Source organism: Schistosoma haematobium, chromosome 5 (assembly GCF_000699445.3).
Source record: "Schistosoma haematobium chromosome 5, whole genome shotgun sequence".
In the NCBI taxonomy this organism is placed as follows: Eukaryota; Metazoa; Platyhelminthes; class Trematoda; order Strigeidida; family Schistosomatidae; genus Schistosoma; species Schistosoma haematobium.
Window position 1 is genome coordinate 1,181,583 of NC_067200.1, and position 19,246 is coordinate 1,200,828.

At 38.4% G+C, this 19,246-nt stretch overlaps 2 protein-coding genes across 2 annotated transcripts; one reads left to right on the top strand and one right to left on the bottom strand.

Annotated features, from left to right (window-relative positions):
• The first annotated feature begins 6,130 nt into the window (after positions 1 to 6,130).
• MS3_00000658 (uncharacterized protein) lies at positions 6,131 to 10,419 on the top strand. The gene is made up of 2 exons (XM_051208344.1): positions 6,131 to 10,131; positions 10,178 to 10,419. Exon 1 carries the CDS (start codon positions 8,372 to 8,374, stop codon positions 9,965 to 9,967), a length of 1,596 nt encoding a protein of 531 aa, XP_051064634.1. The 5' UTR covers positions 6,131 to 8,371; the 3' UTR covers positions 9,968 to 10,131; positions 10,178 to 10,419.
• A 548-nt stretch (positions 10,420 to 10,967) lies between these two features.
• MS3_00000657 (uncharacterized protein) lies at positions 10,968 to 15,998 on the bottom strand. The gene has a single exon (XM_051208343.1). It carries the CDS (start codon positions 12,097 to 12,099, stop codon positions 11,311 to 11,313), a length of 789 nt encoding a protein of 262 aa, XP_051064635.1. The 5' UTR covers positions 12,100 to 15,998; the 3' UTR covers positions 10,968 to 11,310.
• Positions 15,999 to 19,246: the final 3,248 nt, after the last annotated feature.

Consider the following 19,246-nt stretch of genomic DNA (forward strand, 5'->3'; position numbering starts at 1 on the left):
TAAAAGAAGAAAAGTTGAATAACAGTCGTAATATGACTAAATATATTAGATTGCATAGAATCCACTAACAATTTTCAACTTTATGATGAAAAGAAAACAGAATCTTTGCCAATAACTAATTAATTCTTTATACGCGACGACAAAAACTGTTTAATGCTTATGATTATTGAATGGAGCTGCTTCTTCAATATTAACCAGATTACATCTAAGAGTAGAAATGATTAGAAAATGAACTGAACTAATTTATAAATGATGTAATATTTTCATAGTTTATATCAGATACTGATCTTAGCTAGACAACCGTAGAAAAGTAAGAAAAATTGAACAGCTGTTTTATCCTACTGTGGAACTAAACAGAAACATCCATTAACAAACTATCCAGAGACACAATCCAAGACATTCTTCAAGCCACGTTGCAGCGAGCACTCAAAATTCAGACTGTAATTGATGGACAACCTTTGAGTGACGCTAGAGTGGGTTTGAGAATGTCCGCCTACTGACTAGGACTAAATGAGGATTTTGAACCTATGTAGAAAGATAAGGATTGTGATTTGTAGTTGATGGTCAGGGATAGAGATTAGATTTAAGATTTTTATCACGAACTGACAACAGCTAAAATGCCAAGACGCTATTTAGTTGAATGAATAAAGAATTTCGCACCAAAATACAAAACCTGTCATCGTGAATCTCATTAGTTCGTCCATAAATTATAGTCTCACCACCACTAAGTTTACAGTTTTAACTTTAATCAATTGATGTTATTGTGTGACAGTCTTCTAATGTTATAGATGGTGAATCACTTTACGCTTGATGCATCAATAAACGTTAGCCAAATTTTTATTTTATTTTTCACCGTAGTATCATGGGGAGATATGCCGATGATCTCAACGGGAAAATGTTTGCTTCTTAAGAACCCGTTTCATTGCGAGAACTCGTAACACTGAGTCCATTTAGACGTTTCGCTTGAATATTGCGTTGTATATATGAGTTTATTCACTATGACAGTATATTCGAATGGATACTTGTAGTGTCATTCATTTAATCAGATGACACGGCTCAGCCTAGCAGACGTGCGCCTTATGTGTAACTTATTACTACTCACACTAAATATACTATTCTATCCCCAGCACAAATGTGTTCTTCAGAAGAACTAAGTATCATTGTTAATTTTCATGAAAAGATGAGTTAGTGTAGACATGGATGTAACTTCCACGTAAGACCTTACAGATTAGGCAATCACATGACAAAGTAGTATTAGTACCGAACTAGACAATCATTTTACTGGTAAGCACTATTTAGACATTACTTGTCAATATACATTAGACCTTTGTTCATAATTTGATCAGTGGTTTCGGATTCTGTCTACAAAAATTCAATCGTTAATCCTGTAACAGACACATCATAAATTAGTATGAACTACGACATGGTTTAGTTGACATACTCAAAACAAGCACGCATCGTTTCGCTTTCGAAGAATATGTGACTGATTAATATGACACTTACAGCAATGTTATACACAGTTCCTGTGTATATTCAGAAAGCGGGAAGAAAAGGCTATCAACGTTAATTGTCATTCATATAATTTTTTCTCAGATACGTCATATGATACTATGTCAGTCCAGTCAAAAACGATAATACTTATAATGGATAGAACTGTTATGACTATATATTACTTACTTACTTATTACGCCTGTTACTCCTAATGGAGCATAGGCCATCGACCAGCATTCCCCAACCGACCCTGTCATCGGCCTTCTTTTCTAATTCCATCCAATTCTTGTTCATTTTTCTTATATCTATCTCCATTTCCCGGCGTAATATGTTCTTTGGTCTTCCCCTCTTCCTTTGGCCTTGAAGATTCCATGTCGGAGCTTGTCTTGTGACGCAGTTGGGTGCTTTCCTCAATGTGTGTCCTATCCACTTCCAGCGCTGCTGCCTGATTTCTTCTTCCGCTGGGATCTGATTTGTTCTCTCCCACAGTAAATCGTTGATAATAGTGTCCAGCCAAAGGATCTGAAGTATTTTGCGTAGACAACTGTTAATAAACACCTGTATCTTCTGGATGCTGGCGCTCGTAGTTCTCCAGGTTTCTGCCCTGTAAAGTAGAACTGTCTTGACATTTGTATTAAAAATCCTGACCTTGTTGTTGGTTGCCAGTTGCTTTGAGTTCCAGATGTTCCTCAGTTGTAAATATGCTGCTCTTGCTTTGCCGATCCGCGCCTTCACATCTGCATCAGATCCACCCTATTCATCAATGATGCTGCCCAAATATGTAAAGGTGTTTACATCTTCCAAATCTTCTCCGTCAATTGTGAATGGATTGGTGCATGCTGTGTTGTATCGGAGAACCTTGCTCTTCCCTTTGTGTATATTGAGATCTACTGCTGCTGAGGCTGCTGAGGCTGCTGCTACACTGTTCGTCTTCTCCTGCATTTGTTGTTGCGTTTAGGATAGAAGGGCCAGATCATCTGTGAAGTCTAGATCGTCCAGCTGCATCCTAGATGTGCACTGTATCCCGCGTTTCCGTTCAGATGTTGACGTCTTCATGATATAGTCGATCACCAGGAGAAAGAAGAAGGGTGAGAGTAAGCAACCTTGTTTAACACCGGTCTTTACTTCGAACGACTTTGTCAACTGTCCTCCATGCACGATTTTACAGTTTAATCCATCATAGGAATTCCATATGACACTGACTATCTCCTGAGGTACGCCGTAGTATCGCAGAATCTTCCATAGTGTTGTTCTGTCCACGATATCAAATGTTCTTCCATAGTCAATGAAGTTGATGTAGAGTGATGAATTCCATTCAATTGATTGTTCCACAATGATCCATAGAGTTGCGATTCGGTTTGTACATGATCTATCCTTACGGAATCCTGCCTGTTAGTGTCGAAGTTGAGCGTCTACGGAGTCCTTCATCCTGTTTAACAATACCCTGTTGAAGACTTTTCACGGCATTGAGAGAAGAGTGATGCCCCTGTAGTTATCACAGTTGCTGAGAACGCCTCTCTTCGGTATTTTGATCAGGAGTCCTTCCTCACAGCCTTTTGGTACCTGTTCCTCATTTCAAATCTTACTGAAGAGAATGTGGAGTATCCTTGCAGTTACCGCTACGTCTGCTTTTAGTGCCTCTGCTGGAATGTTGTCTGATCCTGCTGCTTTGCCACTCGTGATTTGTTTGATGGTCATGGTGATTTCATCAATTGTTGGTGGGTCAACATCGATTGGGAGGTCCGTGGGTGCTGCTTTGATGTTGGTTGGGTTCAATGGAGCTGGTCGATTCAAGAGTTCTTTGAAGGGTTCTACCCACCTGTTTCGTTGTTTATCAATGTTGGTGATTACCTCGCCTTCCTTGCTTTTCACTGGTCGTTCAGGTTTACGGTGATTTCCAGAGAGTTTCTTTGTATTGTCGTACAGTTCTTTCATGTTTCCCTCTCTTGCAGCCTTTTCCACCAACATTGCCAAATCTTCCAGATATTGACGTTTGTCAGTTCTGATGCTCCTCTTCACTTGTTTGTTAACTTCTGTGTACTCAGCTTGTGCCTTGGATTTTTCTGCTCTTGTTCGACTGGTATTGATTGCTGCTTTCTTGTTCCTCTTTTCTTGAATCTTATCCAGTGTATCAACAGTGATCCATTCCATGTGATGGTGCTTTTTGTGGCCCAAGATCTCATGGCATGTTGAAGTGATTGCCTCTTTGATCCCCTTCGAGTTGCTCTCCATAGTAGGTCCTTCTCCATTGAGTAGATCATGAAAGGCCTGGAACCTATTGCTCAAGACTATCTTGAATTCGTTGAGTTTGTCAGTATCCTGAAGAATGGCCGTATTGAACTTTTGTAATATTGTCCGCCCCATTGTCCAGTACTTCAGTTTCAATTTCATCTTGGCGATCAGCAATTGATGGTCTGATGCTATATCAGTTCCTCTTTTGTTTCTCACGTATTCCATCGTCCTCCTGAACTTTTTGTTGATGCAGAGATGATCGATTTGGTTTTGTGTAGTGTGATCCGGTGAAGTCCATGTGATTTTGTGGATGCATTTATGTGAGAATATAGTGCCACATATGACCAGTTTATTGAAGGCACATAGGTTTGCAAATCTCTCATCATTCTCGTTTCTTTCTCATAATCCGTGTCGTCTCATGATGTCTTGATATCCAGTGTTGTCCGTTTCAACCTTGGCATTGTAATCTCTCGTCAGAATGGTTAGGTCCTTTGTTGGACACTTCTTGATGATTGGCTGCAACCTATTGTAGAATTGATCTTTAGCGTCTTCATTGTAGTCGTTGGTAGACACGTAGCATTGGATGATGTTCATTGAAATGTCTTCTTCTTTTGTTTTGAGGGAGGCTTTGATGATCCTTGGTCCATGAGATTCCCATCCTATAAGTGCATTTTGTGTTTGTTTGGACATCATCAATGCAACTCCTTGTGTATGTGTTGCATTTTCTTCTTCATGGCCGGAATATAGCAGAAACTCCCCTGAAGCTAGTCGTTGTTATCCAACTTTCGTCCATGGGGTTTCAATGATCCAAAGCACATACAGGTTGTATCTCCCCATTTCTGCAGCAATTGGGAAGGCTCTCCCGGTGTCCCACATTGTACGAACATTCCATGTACCTCAATAAATGGTTGCTCTGGTTGTTAGGAGGGGCATCGGCCTCGTAACTTTCGAAGGAACTCGGCTTTCATCATGAGGTGTCATAGTTCTTCTAAATGAAAACCTTTCGTGCCTATAGGTAACCCTCGTGCTATTGATTGTAGAAACCAGACAAGTAGTGAATAGGTCTTTATTTCGACCTTAGCGCAGTCATAGTGGAGCGTGGGATTATCTGTTCAGACAAACAAAGGCTTTCAACTTTCAATATAAGATAATAGGGAATATAACGCTTATACAAAATAAGGAAGTGAATGAATACTTGAACAATACTGTTTTGGCATATGCTTGGTTGTTTAGGGTCAACTCTTAACCAACCAATCTATGCTGTTACATTAACTTCCTCTTAGAATCGACTTCCGTAGGAACGTCGGTCCGATTAACCTATCTATCAAAAACACCTTTGTTCTATTTCTCATCCCAAGGGAAAATTATCAACTCTCTCAATGTTTGACTTACAATCAGTGGCGACTAACGCTGTCAGTTGTCAACGATAGTCCATGGATGTCTCTTCATTTACTAGCTTGTAAACTTATTTTGTATCATGTGATTTCTTCTACAACTATCGCTGACGGTTTGCTGCGTGCTTTCAAGAGAAATAGTGTGAGAATGTAGAATAAGAATATCTGAGGAAGTGCCGCGAGCGGGCTACCCATCACCATGCTGGTGAGGTACGATTTTTCCATGCTCAGACCGGCTATCAAGTGTTTAATCACCTGCCTCTTGAGTCGCCCTCAAGTAAAAAGTAAAGAAGAATCTACTTCAAAGGTAATGGTGAAAACCAATCAAACCTGAAGAACCGCTTCACTGCCTGCATCCAAATAATAAGATACAAAATGGAAATACATAAGTATAATTGATAATTTTTCGGTTCCACGTAAGTGATGGAACTCCAGAACGGATTGGTATTCTGGAAGGAAATAGACATAGTGTAGCCATCTTGTGTACGAAAAGGTATGAAAACAAAAAAATACTTTTTTATAATGCATATATGTAAAAGTGTAAACTTGCTAGGAGTTGGACTCATTGTCAAACCCGATCAAATGTATGACCTTGGGTCTATGACGACCGCCTTTTATAACCAGGTACGTAACCAAGGGTGCATAATTGTACTACGCAAAACGGAGAAAAAAATATACGGTTAAGGAGGAAAAAAATTGTGTAGAGTATGAGGATCAGGTACAGTTGTGTCAAATACTCTTTTCTGGTTTGATTTAAGTATGTATGATATATTGAAGCAATATTTCGTCAATGCATCCAAGTAACGAATTTTTCTGCACCTAAGAAGTGTGTAAGTCCTATTACTCAGTGTTATGAATGAATAATCGGTAAAACGAAAGATTGCAGTCGTTCCCCTCGTGGTCTGATGACTAGGCACACGGTCCGACGATACCCTAGGAGCGTTGCCTTTTTGTACTAGTTGTGATTATACTTGCTTTGGGTACTTATTGCACTAAAAAGCATTCTTGGTCTACTTTAACTAAGAGTACTTTGGTTAAAGTTTGGAATTTTTTGCTAAATTTTGTCCTGAGTACCTGTTTTTAGTCTTTGACTAACACTTGTGCTCACATTGTTATCGTTTTTTGTTTTTAAACCTCTTAAATCGAACTACAATGGTTGGTAAGACTCACAAATGTGGGCAACCAAATTGTTTGTTCTCCGTTGAGGAGGGGATGCAGTGTGACGATTTTAAAAAGTGGTACCACAAAATGTGTACACGACTAAGTCCGACGGCTTACAAAAGATGCTCGAAGCCTAACTCGCATTGGCTTTGTATGTTCTGCTGTACGGATAAAAAGGTACTAATACAGGAGGCTATGGGCCTATTGGCTTTGGCCTGCAAGAAAAACGACGGTGGAAGCACTGATAACAGGAGCACTGACGATGAAGAGTGTGGCAGTGTAGTAAGTGCTGCTACTGGACCCGTTAAACACTTGACCGCGGTTGACGGGAACGTGAAATCTCTGTTGACATTAACGAGGAATGAAGTGTCGCTTGATATTGACATCGGCAGTTATACACCTCTAGTCGAAATAGAAGATCCGGATAAAACTGTCACCGTTCCACATAGTCCAGGTGTGGCTGTTCTGAGTGGCGACAGATGGACTTCGGTAAGAAGGAAATAAAAAGAAAAAGGCTGTAGGCAAAACGCAGCTGGTCAGCAAGACATCGGAAGGGGTGTTATCAGAAGAAAAATCCTCACCGCGTGACAAGACAGATCTCTCTGATAGATCAGTCATTTTTCATAAGATAAGAGAATCTTCAGATACTGAACCAAAGGCAAGATTTGAACATGATCTCAATCATATTAAGACATCATTAAGTAAACTACTCCCAGATACAGTTTCAGGAGTTAGTATTTGTAAGCTTTATAGAATAGGAAAAAAGGTGCATTCCAAAAGTCCTCAGAAAAACCGCCTCCTAAAGGTTACATTCAATACGGTGGAAGAAAGGAACCTGATTCTAAGTAACTCACGTAAACTGATTGGATCCGGAATATATGTCCGTGAGGATCTCAGCTTAGCTGATCGTATTAAAAGAAGAGATGCAGAAGCGGAAATAAACGAGCGTCGCCGAAACGGTGAAAGAAACCTCGTTCTTAAGGTTTTTCAGATTGTAAAAGTTCGGAGCAAAACGATCCCCAAGCCACTCTGGGTGGCAAGGGAAAGTTCTCCACAGACTTAAAAGTGTACTACACAAATGCTCGCAGCCTACTAAATAAAATGGCGGAGCTGAAGTCAGTGGTGGATAAGGAAAAACCGGACGTTATCGCTGTCTCGGAAACTTGGTTAACGTCAGAAGTATTAGATAGTGAAATCCAGTTGACTGGTTTCATAACCAGTAGGGCTGATAGATTAAACCGAAGGGGAGGCGGGGGTATTGTGTACACGAAAAGTACCCTAACCATAAGATTAGCTGAGACAGTAGCACATGTTTCAGGGACATGTGAACTAGTGAGATGTAAGTTGAAATGCCGAAGGCAAGATATTGAAGTAGTTGTAGTTTATCGCAGTCCAGAAAGTGTAGCAGATGATTTTCTCCTAAGTAAACTTAAGTCCTGGTGTAACAACGGTAAAAGCCTTGTAGTAGGCGACTTTAATGCACCATATATAAACTGGGTAAACTTAGAAGTAGGGTCAGCCATATCGTCTTTCGACTCCAAACTGTTAGAAACCTCGATTGGACTAGCATTATTACAACACATTAGAGATCCCACAAGATACGACTTAAGAAACTCGTCTTCTGTTTTAGATTTAGTCTTCACGCACGGCGATGTCGTTGGTCAAACGGCTTTTCTTCCACCACTTGGGAGAAGTGACCATGCAGTCATCTTATTCAAATTCATGGTTGAGATTGCTTGTCAAACAATTGCGCCGGCCTGTCCTAACATATGGAAGGCAGATATGCAGGCAATTAACTCCGCAGCATCGGCTGAGAACTGGGAAATTGATTCAAGGCATCAGTACAAGAGGCATGGACTCTATTCAGGCAGTTATACAATCGGGTAACTCAACCATACATACCCTGGACTGTCCCAAAGAAAAAGAAGCACGGACATCCTTGGATAGGGCGGGATATTCGACGCTTACTAAGACAAAAGAAGAAATGCTGGGATGTTGCCATCCGCCTTGGCACAGCAGGTACGCTGGAACGTTACAGATCGATAAGAAACGAGTGTATAACTAAAATTCGGGAAGCGCAAAGAAAATATGAAATGCAGCTGGCACAATCTGCACTCAAGCAGCCCAAGAGGATATTCTCGTACATAAACTACAGAACAAGGATTCATCATTGGATTCCCAACCTAATTAAATTAGGAAGTGAATCTGAACTGATAGAGGAAGATCAGGAAAAAGCTGAGGTTATGGCTGACTATTTTGGGGCAGTTTTCACTCAGGAACCTCCTCTAGAGAAAGAACCAGACCGAATTACAGAGTCAACAAACCAGCTGCTCACCGTGGACTTCGACCAAAACGATGTGCTTAAGGCTCTTAGCACCCTAAATATGGAAAAGTCAACAGGACCAGATGAACTACACCCTAAAATCTTGAGACATATAGCCCAATATATCGCAGCCCCACTGACTGTGATATTCAAAATGTCACTTGACCAAGGTGTGTTACCTATGGACTGGAAGGACGCAATCGTCACTCCCATACATAAAACAGGTCCACGACAAGTTCCATCGAATTACAGACCCGTAAGCCTCACCAGTGCTGTAATTAAAATACTGGAAAGAATAATCAAACGGACCATAGCGGCATTTATGGAAACAAATAACTTGCTGAACATGGCACAACATGGTTTTAGAAAGGGTCTATCCTGTACAACGAACCTCCTTTTAGCTAGGGAGCTCTGGATTAATGCGCTAGACAACGGAAACTCAGTGGATGTTGTCTACATAGACTTCAGTAAGGCTTTTGACAAGGTGCCAACTAATAGACTGCTATTGAAGTTGGCAAACCTTGGTATTGCCGGACCTCTTTTAAAATGGATTAAGGATTTCCTAGTAGGTCGTAGGCAAAAAATAAGAATAAATTCCAAGTGCTCCATCTGGAGACCAGTACTTAGTGGGGTACCTCAAGGTTCAGTCCTAGGTCCTTTACTTTTTATATTGTACGTTAATGATCTTACAAGTATAGTACAGTCTCCAATGTTATTATACGCTGACGATGTAAAAATTTGGCGAGTAATAACTGGAGACAAAGACGCATTTACTCTTCAGGCGGACTTAAATAATATGATAAACTGGTCTAAAGAGTGGCTGATGCCTGTCAACTCGGAAAAGTGTGTCTACATGCACTTAGGGGATTCAAAGGTTAATACATACAACATAGGGGATGTGTCATTGCCCGTAGTCCGGTCTCATAAGGATCTAGGGGTGACAGTGAGCAATGATCTTAAGACGACGGCCCATTGCCGGGAGGTCGCAGTTAAGGGGTTTCGAACCCTCTGGGCTTTAAAAAGGACATTCACTAAGTTTGATACTACCATGTTCACCAAATTATACACATCCTTAGTGAGAACTAAGTTAGAGAACTGTGTTCAGGCTGCAAGCCCCTGTTTAAAAGGTGACTCAGACATACTAGAAAAAGTGCAGAGGGCAGCTACGCGTGCAATTCCGGAACTCCGGGGTTTATCATACAAAGAGCGGCTTGAAAAACTGAACCTCTTTACTCTGTCCTATCGCAGACTAAGGGGAGATCTAATATTGATGTACAGAATATTGAGACATGATTTCGGACCTAACTTATTCTCTCTTTTCTTCCCACTAGATCGGGACACCTCAGAGGACATAGCAGGCGAGTAGAAAAGCCAAGAACGAACAAAATACCCGTGGCATACAGGTTTTCACACCGAGTCATCAATACTTGGAACCTGTTGCCTGAAGCAGTGGTGTCCGCACCTTCAATTGACTCTTTCAAGAGAAGACTGGACACACAGAAGCATACTAGAAAAGGAATAACATAGGCTGTAGGCCTTCTGTCCTTACTACACAAATCTGAATCTGAATTTTCAGGAGGGCAGAGGTTCGAGTGCATGTGGGGCCTGCGTTTTTGTTCATCAAAACCCTCTTCAATACGATGTTTGTTGGCCATAAGTTGCTCAATTATGAGAGAAAGATAACAGGAGGATGGATTGATATGTCAAAATGCCATATTGGAACAGTACAAGTTCTTTGTTTGTATTAATAATAATACTATAGAAAAAAAAACTACAAGTTTGGTAGATTTCCGTTTTACGTTATACTTAAACCGAGAGAAAAAAGTATATATATATATATATATATATATATATATATATATATATATATATATATATATATATATACTGACATAACATGCCTTTTTTATAACGCTAGTGTTAATTTCCAGGATTTTGTATGGACCACTGATAGTAATTGGTTTAACGTTAACATAGCCATGATAGTCATATCGTCAGTTCAATGCTATGATTACTTAACATTTCGTTTATAAGTTGTGTTTAAAATTGGGTATGTGGCATCAATGCGGCTAACATAGTAACCTTACGGTAACGCACTGTACTATATCTCCACGGTTATTGATTCTTAAATGTCAGAAATTTAAAAAAGTCTGAATACTGTCAATAAAGATAGGTTATATGATCACACTAAAAAGCCTGCTGCAGGAAAACTGGTTAAGTCATTACATGAGTTTCCTAAACATGAAAAAAATGAGAACTTTAATAAGTACTTGACCATGGTTTAATCCAAAATGTTTCGTCTAAAAACCACTTATTAACAGTAATATTGATCGTGTCAAGCTACTACAAATATCTTCGACCGAAAAGTTTTAGTAGTTCATATGGTATATATGTATTTATGTGAAAAATGTATATAGATAAATAAGACGTACAGCCAACATAGTTAATTGACCAGAAAACAAAATTATAAAACTCGCCTGGGTTGCTTTTTGAATTCGCTGTATTTGCCAGTGTTAGTTGTATGAGTTTGATTAAAATCCTCAGCCATCGTTTCGGAATACCTAGCTTATGTGTCCAGTATTTAAAATAATATTTAACGTAACACTTATATATCAAAGGTAAAAGGTCTGGGGAGTTGTAGGTGAGGCGGAATGAGGAAAAAAATATTTTTATGTAGATGCAAGGTCTGATTAGCTACGTGGTTAGATTTTATCCTGCAGCCGAAACTGTCAACATCCTTGACTGACTGATCTTATGTGCCCAGCGAACCGTTTTAGTCATTTGTAAAGATTTATCATTTTTACATTTTGATTCCGTAATGGATTTGTCAGTTAAACGATCTAACAACACGTATGGTGGTTCATGATCTAGATAAGCCGGTTTTAGCCTATCAATACTTACTGTGTCGACGTTTCCATGTTTTTCTATCACGAAATATTTAGATTTTCTTGAGACGACTTTGAAAGGACCTTCAAATGGAGGACTGAGAGGTGCTTTTATTTTGTCACATCTTATCCAGACTTGCGTGCAATTGCTTAGGTCTTTAGGTACATATATGGCGCGTGATTGTTCACGAGTATTAATTGGCTTAAGCTTGGACATATGGTTCCGTAGATGATCTACGTAATTTTCTAAATTAAGTTTTTGACTGTTAGTATTAGGGTTAATAAATTCAATTGGTAGTCTCAGAGTTGTTCCGAAAACCAGTTCTGCAGCTGAACACTGTGCGTCAGTTTTGACAGATGTTCGTATTCCTAACATAACTAACGGTAGGAATTCTGTCCACTGATTGGGTTTTGAGTGAGATATAAGGGCGGTTTTTAGCTGACGGTGAAAACGTTCTACCATCCCATTTGCCTGAGGATGATATGCAGTGCAGCGTATCCTATTGGAGCCTAGAAGTTTAGCCAAGTTATTAAATAGTTCGGATTTGGATTGCGCTCCTCCATCCGTCGTTATTGTTATGGGTGCACCAAAAATGGTTACCCAGTTCTGCATGAAAACCTTGGCTACTGTTTCCGCTGTGATATGCGCTATCAGGATGGCTATAGGGAATCTGGTAAATCGATCTATGCATGTAAAAAGATAATTAAAACCGTTTGAACGTGGTAAAGGACCACTATGCTCAACCAACAATTGGTTTAAGCAGTATCGTCTATAGCTAGAATGTTTTGTGTCCTTCTTGTTGGTCCTCTGACTTTCTGCTTACAATTAGTTTCATTAGTATAACGTGACTCATCCACATCCTATTCTATGCATATAATTTCTTCGAATTTCGGTCATTATTTGGACTATGATAGATAAATGCAGTTACTAGTCTTTTTATCACCAACATGACTGTTATACAGGACCAATTCATTTGACTGGAAGGTTGTAGGAACCGTAGTTAGAAGCCCAGCGGAGTTGTTAAGTTGTTTAATCCATTAATCGGCGAAACTATAATTTATGGACGAACCAATCAGATATAATATAACGAGTCACGAGTTAAGGTGTGAAATTCATCCGTACTTTTGGCTAAATAGAGCTTTGGCATTATGGCTGATGTTGGTTCGTGATGAAAACCCTAAATCTAATTTCTAACCCCAATCATCAACTGTAAATGAAAATTCTACCTGCTTTATAACCCTCATTTAGTCCTAGTCAGTAGGTTTCCACTCAAGGTCCCTTCAGCATCTCTCAAAGGTCTTCCATAAATCATAGTCTCACCCATTAATCTTTTCCCGATCTTTTTGCTTTCTTCAGTTGCTGTGAGATATTTAAAGAACTTGTTTGGGTTTTTGTATCTATGGCTATTATTTTCAACTTGTTACCTATTAACATTTCGTAGCATGTGCTTATAATCATCTCTGAATGAACAGGTTATTTCGTTCACTATCAAGTGGCTTTTGTAAATTATTCTGTTCTGTAAGTATTGCGATTCTTTTGATGTTTGCAGAAATGTCTTTGGGAAGTTTTCTACTTATACCATCACACAATGTTTATAAATAAACTGATCATTAGAAGGAACTTTTTAATTCGCCGTTAAAACTCAATTTCTTGAACTGAGCGCTTGATACAAAGTTTTTTCCATCCATTTGAAATGAAAACAAATCCAGAACTTGTGCGGTAGCCACCAATTGTTATGAATTACTAAAACTAACAGCAATAATTAATTGTCTCAGTGGTAGCGTTTCATCTTGTTTCCAGGGTATAACTCAGAATATTTGTATCTATGAAGTGGTTTGGTCCATTAATGAAGTCTGATGAAAAGTGACATAATTATTATTTGTTTTAAACACATGAACACTGGTACAAGAAGGCAACAAATACATATGTGCTACACAGATCATTCTATTAGTGTGAGGGCTAGAATACCGATCGGGCACTCAAACTGAAACAGGTGTAACCCACAAGACAGTAGATCAACGTTATGAGATGCAGTCACATGGCAGTCGGTGGCCAACAATAGGTTCACACACCCTTTGTTCCTTCAGGTTCCTAGAGCCCATGTGCACGACCGATTTGGGATCAGGGTTTTGCAACTCCACCAACCCAGTTAAAGCGCCGGACATTTGCTTATTAGCAGTGTTTAGGCACTGAATATTTCCTCTTTAAAACGTGGTTAACTTTAATGTCGAACAGCGTAAAAACCTGTGTAAATCAAACTTTGACAAATTGGATCCGCTAGTGTCCGTTTTGTAGAAAATTTATTTTTGTGTGCTTAACGTCTGTATGGATTCGTTTAGATTGGAGCAAATAGATAAATGTTTGTGTTTTGTACACCTAAATAGCTTCTGATGATATTTGTTTATGTGCTAAAACGTTACTACACTACAATAAAGTTCACGAAACTTCGTTTTCAGAAGTTGTCCGTCGTTAAAATCTGAAACTGCCATCTTACGTTGTGCATATACCTAAACGAAAAATAGAAGTAATCCTCTGAGTCATGGGACTGACTTCATGTTTATGAGCAAGACCAGTGACTGTGGTTGTTATGATTAAAAGGGATTCGGTTATCACATTGTTAATATCCTTGTTCTGAAATTCGGTCAGTATTTGTTAATATTTTACTGCTAGCCATAATTCATTTATCCCATGGATAACAATTAAGTTGTTTACTTATAAAAACTTTTAAAATGATTCAATGAAGCTTTCAGAATTTCGGATCTCATCCAATACAGCCTGTAAATGACGATTTTAAAAACAACCGTCTTTGCATATCAGCAATTTAAAAGTGTTGTAATTTCATTTGCAAAAATGTGGGTTGTAACCAGCCTCCGAGCATCAGTGTTTATGTAATTATTACTAGCAAGTATACTAGATATCGGTTCTGTCTACGCCTTTTTAAAGCGAGATTCGTTTCATTATCTGATGTTGTACTTATACTTGGTTACACTAGCTCTCTAATCAAACAATTTCATCTCCTATAGAATAAAAATGAACTAAATGGAGGGAATAAAGGGAAAATTTGTCTTGATTATTTTAATTAACCTTGGTATGTACTGATTTACGTGGATTCAACATGCCTTAGCTACAATCACTTATTCCTAACTACTTATATTTATGTGCATCTGTCTTTATTTCTACAACTAAGCAGTGTTTATAAGTGAAAATCTGAATATTTGAGATATGTGATGTTGAACATTAATGATTTGCTTACATTTTATAGTACATATATTTATTAGGATACCTTAAATTTTCATTTGCTTAGTTGCTAAGAGAGATAAATAGTTTGTAATTTTACCTGTTGTATCCCTTCATAACTGTAAAATAACTGTATTTAAATGGTTAAATTCACAAACATCATGAATGCGCACTGCTGAGGAGTTCCACAATAGGACGAAACAGCCGTCCAATGCTTCCAGGTTTTCCATGGTGGTCTAGCTTCAATTAACTCATGATCTCAACCATTAAAATTGCTATAATATCCACAAAACCTCTTCTGATATTAACATTATAAGTTTACCATGGATTCTTCATACAAAGTATTTGAAATTAGTCATCAAAAAAGAAGTCTTCTTGAACGAGTTTGTTCTCTGGTTAGTACTTGTCATCAGAACATACTTGCAACTTTGATAGAACTGATACTTTCTGATAGATTGAAATCTGAGTTATTGATTTTAATAGTTTGAACTGTTACTACTGAGATGTTTGAGCTCGGAACTCATTTATTATTTGAACTATGAGTTTACGTTTTCTCACTATTACTATTTAATATCTTCAGACATTTTTCATCAATCGAGGCGGTCGAGACATTTGTTACGTGTATCTAACCTTCATCTCTCTTGGTGGAAAGTGTTCAGTCAGTCAGTGAGCTACAACGTAGGACCAGGCACATATATGCATCGGTCCAGGTTGCCATACCGCATTAGCACAGCAAGATGAACACCGGATTCATAGGAGCGGTTAGGTCAAAGGTGGTGATATATAGGAGAAAGATTGCATATAAGGATATAGTATAGGAAGAAAGAATTAGTTAGTAGAAAGAAAAATATGAAGTGATTTTATTCTCTTAGTTTAAAAGAAGACAGGGAGTGTATACACCGACGCCATTGTGATCGATTCTGAGCCATGTCACCAAGAGTCTCCAACCATTGGTTACGAAAGTCACGCGGACCCCAATCAAGTGGTCTGCATCTACCAACATGGCTCAGACTAGAATTTAGTGTCTTCAAGCACTGATGTCACGTTTTGGTTTGGCCGCCCCTAACTTTCTTCCAACCGGCGACCATACTACGTTGAAAGCACCGGTTCTCGTCCGATCACCTCAGTTAAGCAACGTTGGGCCCAGTCAGTACTTGCATGGGTGACCGGCTGGGAATACCGGGTGGAAAGTGTTAGCTCGTTTAAGAATAACTTACAAGAAAGTTAGGGTACCCAAGCTAAAATGTGGTATCAGTCCACCAAGTTATTGGCTGTTGGCCTGAGCCATATGGGTTAGTGCAGATTACCTGGTTGATGTACGCGCAATAACTGCGATCAGCAATTGATGACGTCGGTTGACGTGGCTAATAACCGACCACGATGGCACATATAAATTCACACTCTGTCCTCCTCTAGATCTGGAGTTTCATTATTCCGTCGCACATTGGCCATTCATTCTGCCTTTTCGTATCATGGTTTCAGTGGTCAGTCTTTTCATTAACATTACTACTACAGTTGTTTCTACTCCTTTGCTATTCGTCTCGATTTGCTAATGTGATATGGTAACTAGAGCCAACGAGCGTTTGTGCCAGGCTTTAAATTGACTGTTACTGGTTGACTGTCGGTCTATTGGTTTTATTATTATCATTATATTTCCATTTTACAAATGTTGTATCTTTTTCTAAATAGCTCTTGTAACACGAATATCTAATAGAAATCATATGGATCCTGAACAGATTGGTGGTTATTTAATCAGTTTAGATTATAATGAAATAATAAAAAGTGGTTGAGAATGAAGAAGTCACTTAGCTGAAACAATGTGTAATCCCAAATCAAATCATTTACCTCATCAGTTCTATTTACCGGCGCCCAAAATTGCAGCAACCAAATATTTTCAATTGATGATGATGATTCCTTTAGCAGCTACGGTGAAAGTGGTCATCGTGAAAATAATCATAATGGTCTACTGAACAAAGGCAATTTGGTTACATTTACATTACGGATAAAAGAAATAGGTTTGACTAAATCAACCACAAATATGAGTGAGTTATCTGGTTTTTGAATTTCATTCGTTTTATTCATTAAAATCATATTTGTTGCGAAAGATTATCACAAGCAACGTAGAACTTAGCACAATCGTGTATCGGTTCAGCTCACCAGATCATATCAACGCAACAAGATGGAATGATCAAGATAAATCTCATCACTGTCTCCACTGATTCTGAGCCATGTTGACAATGTCTCCAACCATTAGTCACGTTAGTCACTCTTATCTCAACCAGGTAGTCTACGCTCATCAACATAGCTCAAACTATAAATATGGTATGGGGAAAAGTCAATCAATACCGAGAACGTGACTTGTAGGTTTTTGTGCAAAATTCATTGATCATGTATCACTAAAATGAGACATACTTTTGTATTCGATCAAACTCATAACGAAATATCAATTTTTGCCACAGTGTTAAATGTATTATATAATTAGTTTTTCCTTTGTATATTGTAAATAACGATGAAACCAACACTGTCCTTACATTCTAATCTTAAACCTTTAGTGCTGAAACAAACATTCACTTATTGGCATTATATTTTATGGCCTCTTGGTTGAGTGGAATTGTGTCATCCATATTTCTGTCGAGAGAATGTTTTGTATTATATCTGATGCAAACTCCTGACTGCCAGTCCTAACTATAAATATCTTACCTCAAATCATAAATAATTTAGAGGTTTTTGAGTCATTTGTAGTATTTCGAAAGATAGATACTTAATATCCACAAGGATGGATGTATATGACTTTGATTTTTCAATTAACAGAGTAACTAGTAATTTGTCTACACTTTCCAGTGCTATTTTGTTTTCTTTACCATAACTTATCCATTTCCAAAAGCTGCTTTCTGATTAACTAGTAACTAGCTGAAATCTCATCACAGTTGTTATAAATTCATGCATTATCGATGGAAGTTAAGAAAGAGGATAGAGAGTGATCTGTGTTGTTTATTGAATGCATTCCACTACATTTTCAATTAGTTTCATAATCAAGATATTGCTTTGATCATGCTTAACGTATCGATATAACCTTTTTGTTCTGCTTAATTATTTGTTGTTTAGCGTAAATTTGTGATTATAACATTTTAAAGTTTGTTCTTAACATAAGTGTGGAGGTCAGTTACATGTTGAATAACTGAATTGTAATATTTCTGACTGTGATATTGACTGACATGGATTAAACTCATCGTCTGAGAGACTTGGGTTCTCCAAGAGTGTATATGTCATATCTTGCCATTTAATGCCAACTGACATGAAACACGTTGGACAAATCTTCTCATTGACTTCCTCCGACCATCTGACATGGTGGATGTAGACTGTTTGGTTGGTGTTTGCACGATTATCATAAGCAATGTTCAAGGACATTGGATAATATGATTCAGAATCCGTCACAATAGTAGAGATATATTAATTCGTTGTCTTCCTTTAGCTGTGAAGCTTTAAAGTTGTCCTTTATTTTTTACTCCTACAAGTTCATTCTTTTCTTTTTAACTACATTCTATGCACAATGTATTTTACTACTATTGATGTGCTTACTACGTCCACTACGATGGGTTTATCATCATATTTTCAGCTTGTCATGATAATTTGGTGTGCCGATTTGAATATATAAATTGGTTTGCTTCTCCTATTTCAACTAATTTCTGCTCTTGTACAATCATCATACATTATGTTTTGTCAGCATAGGATTGTGGAGATTTTTGAGTTTTCAATTAAGATCATAAGGTGACCAATCTTAGAGTTTAGGCGTTCGCGCACAAAACCAAAAGTTCCAGGCTCGAGACCCGCATGAGAGATCGTGGATGCTCACTTTTGAAGAGTCGCATTCTAGGACGAAACAACCGCCCAATGCTTCCAGGTTTTCGACTGTAGTCTGACACTGACTAGTAGATGATCTCACTTGTATAAATTTTATCTGGTTTTGTTAAACATCACTAGATATGACTTGTAATCACAGCTTTTTGAAGATCGTCCTTCATCTGGTTTTTAATAATTATTCAACTATAAAATCAGTTAGTGATGTAAACTACAAGTTTGAAATTCTCCACAAATCATTTGCTGCTAACAATAATAATACTTATACAAATAGTAATACTACTAAATGCCCTGGTATGGCCAAGAGTGAAATTGAGCCCACCATCTATCTAAAGGTTCTCGAGTCACTGACTGTTTGAAAATTGAATGCTACCACCAAATACGAATACTGAAGCAGTTTTTCTGAAACCACATGCACCATTCAAACTGCCTGCCTTCAATGTTCTCACATTATTGCAGGACTGGCTTTGTCTTTAGAAAGTCTTAATATCGATGTTCGTTGTCTATACGAGACTCGTATTTTAGACTCTGATGAAGTACTACAAATTCGCTCTCCATCTGTCGCTTCGAAAGGCTTGTTTTAAGTGCGTTTATCCAAAGACTCTGTGGCACCTTCGTCTGGTCTTTCTGGCATTGGTGTCGCAATAAGGGCTAGAGCTGAGGC

Bases quoted from the DNA above. Each gene is read 5' to 3' on its own strand.
- MS3_00000658 (XM_051208344.1), top strand. From the start codon at position 8,372: ATGCAGCTGGCACAATCTGCACTCAAGCAGCCCAAGAGGATATTCTCG.
- MS3_00000657 (XM_051208343.1), bottom strand. From the start codon at position 12,099: ATGCAGAACTGGGTAACCATTTTTGGTGCACCCATAACAATAACGACG.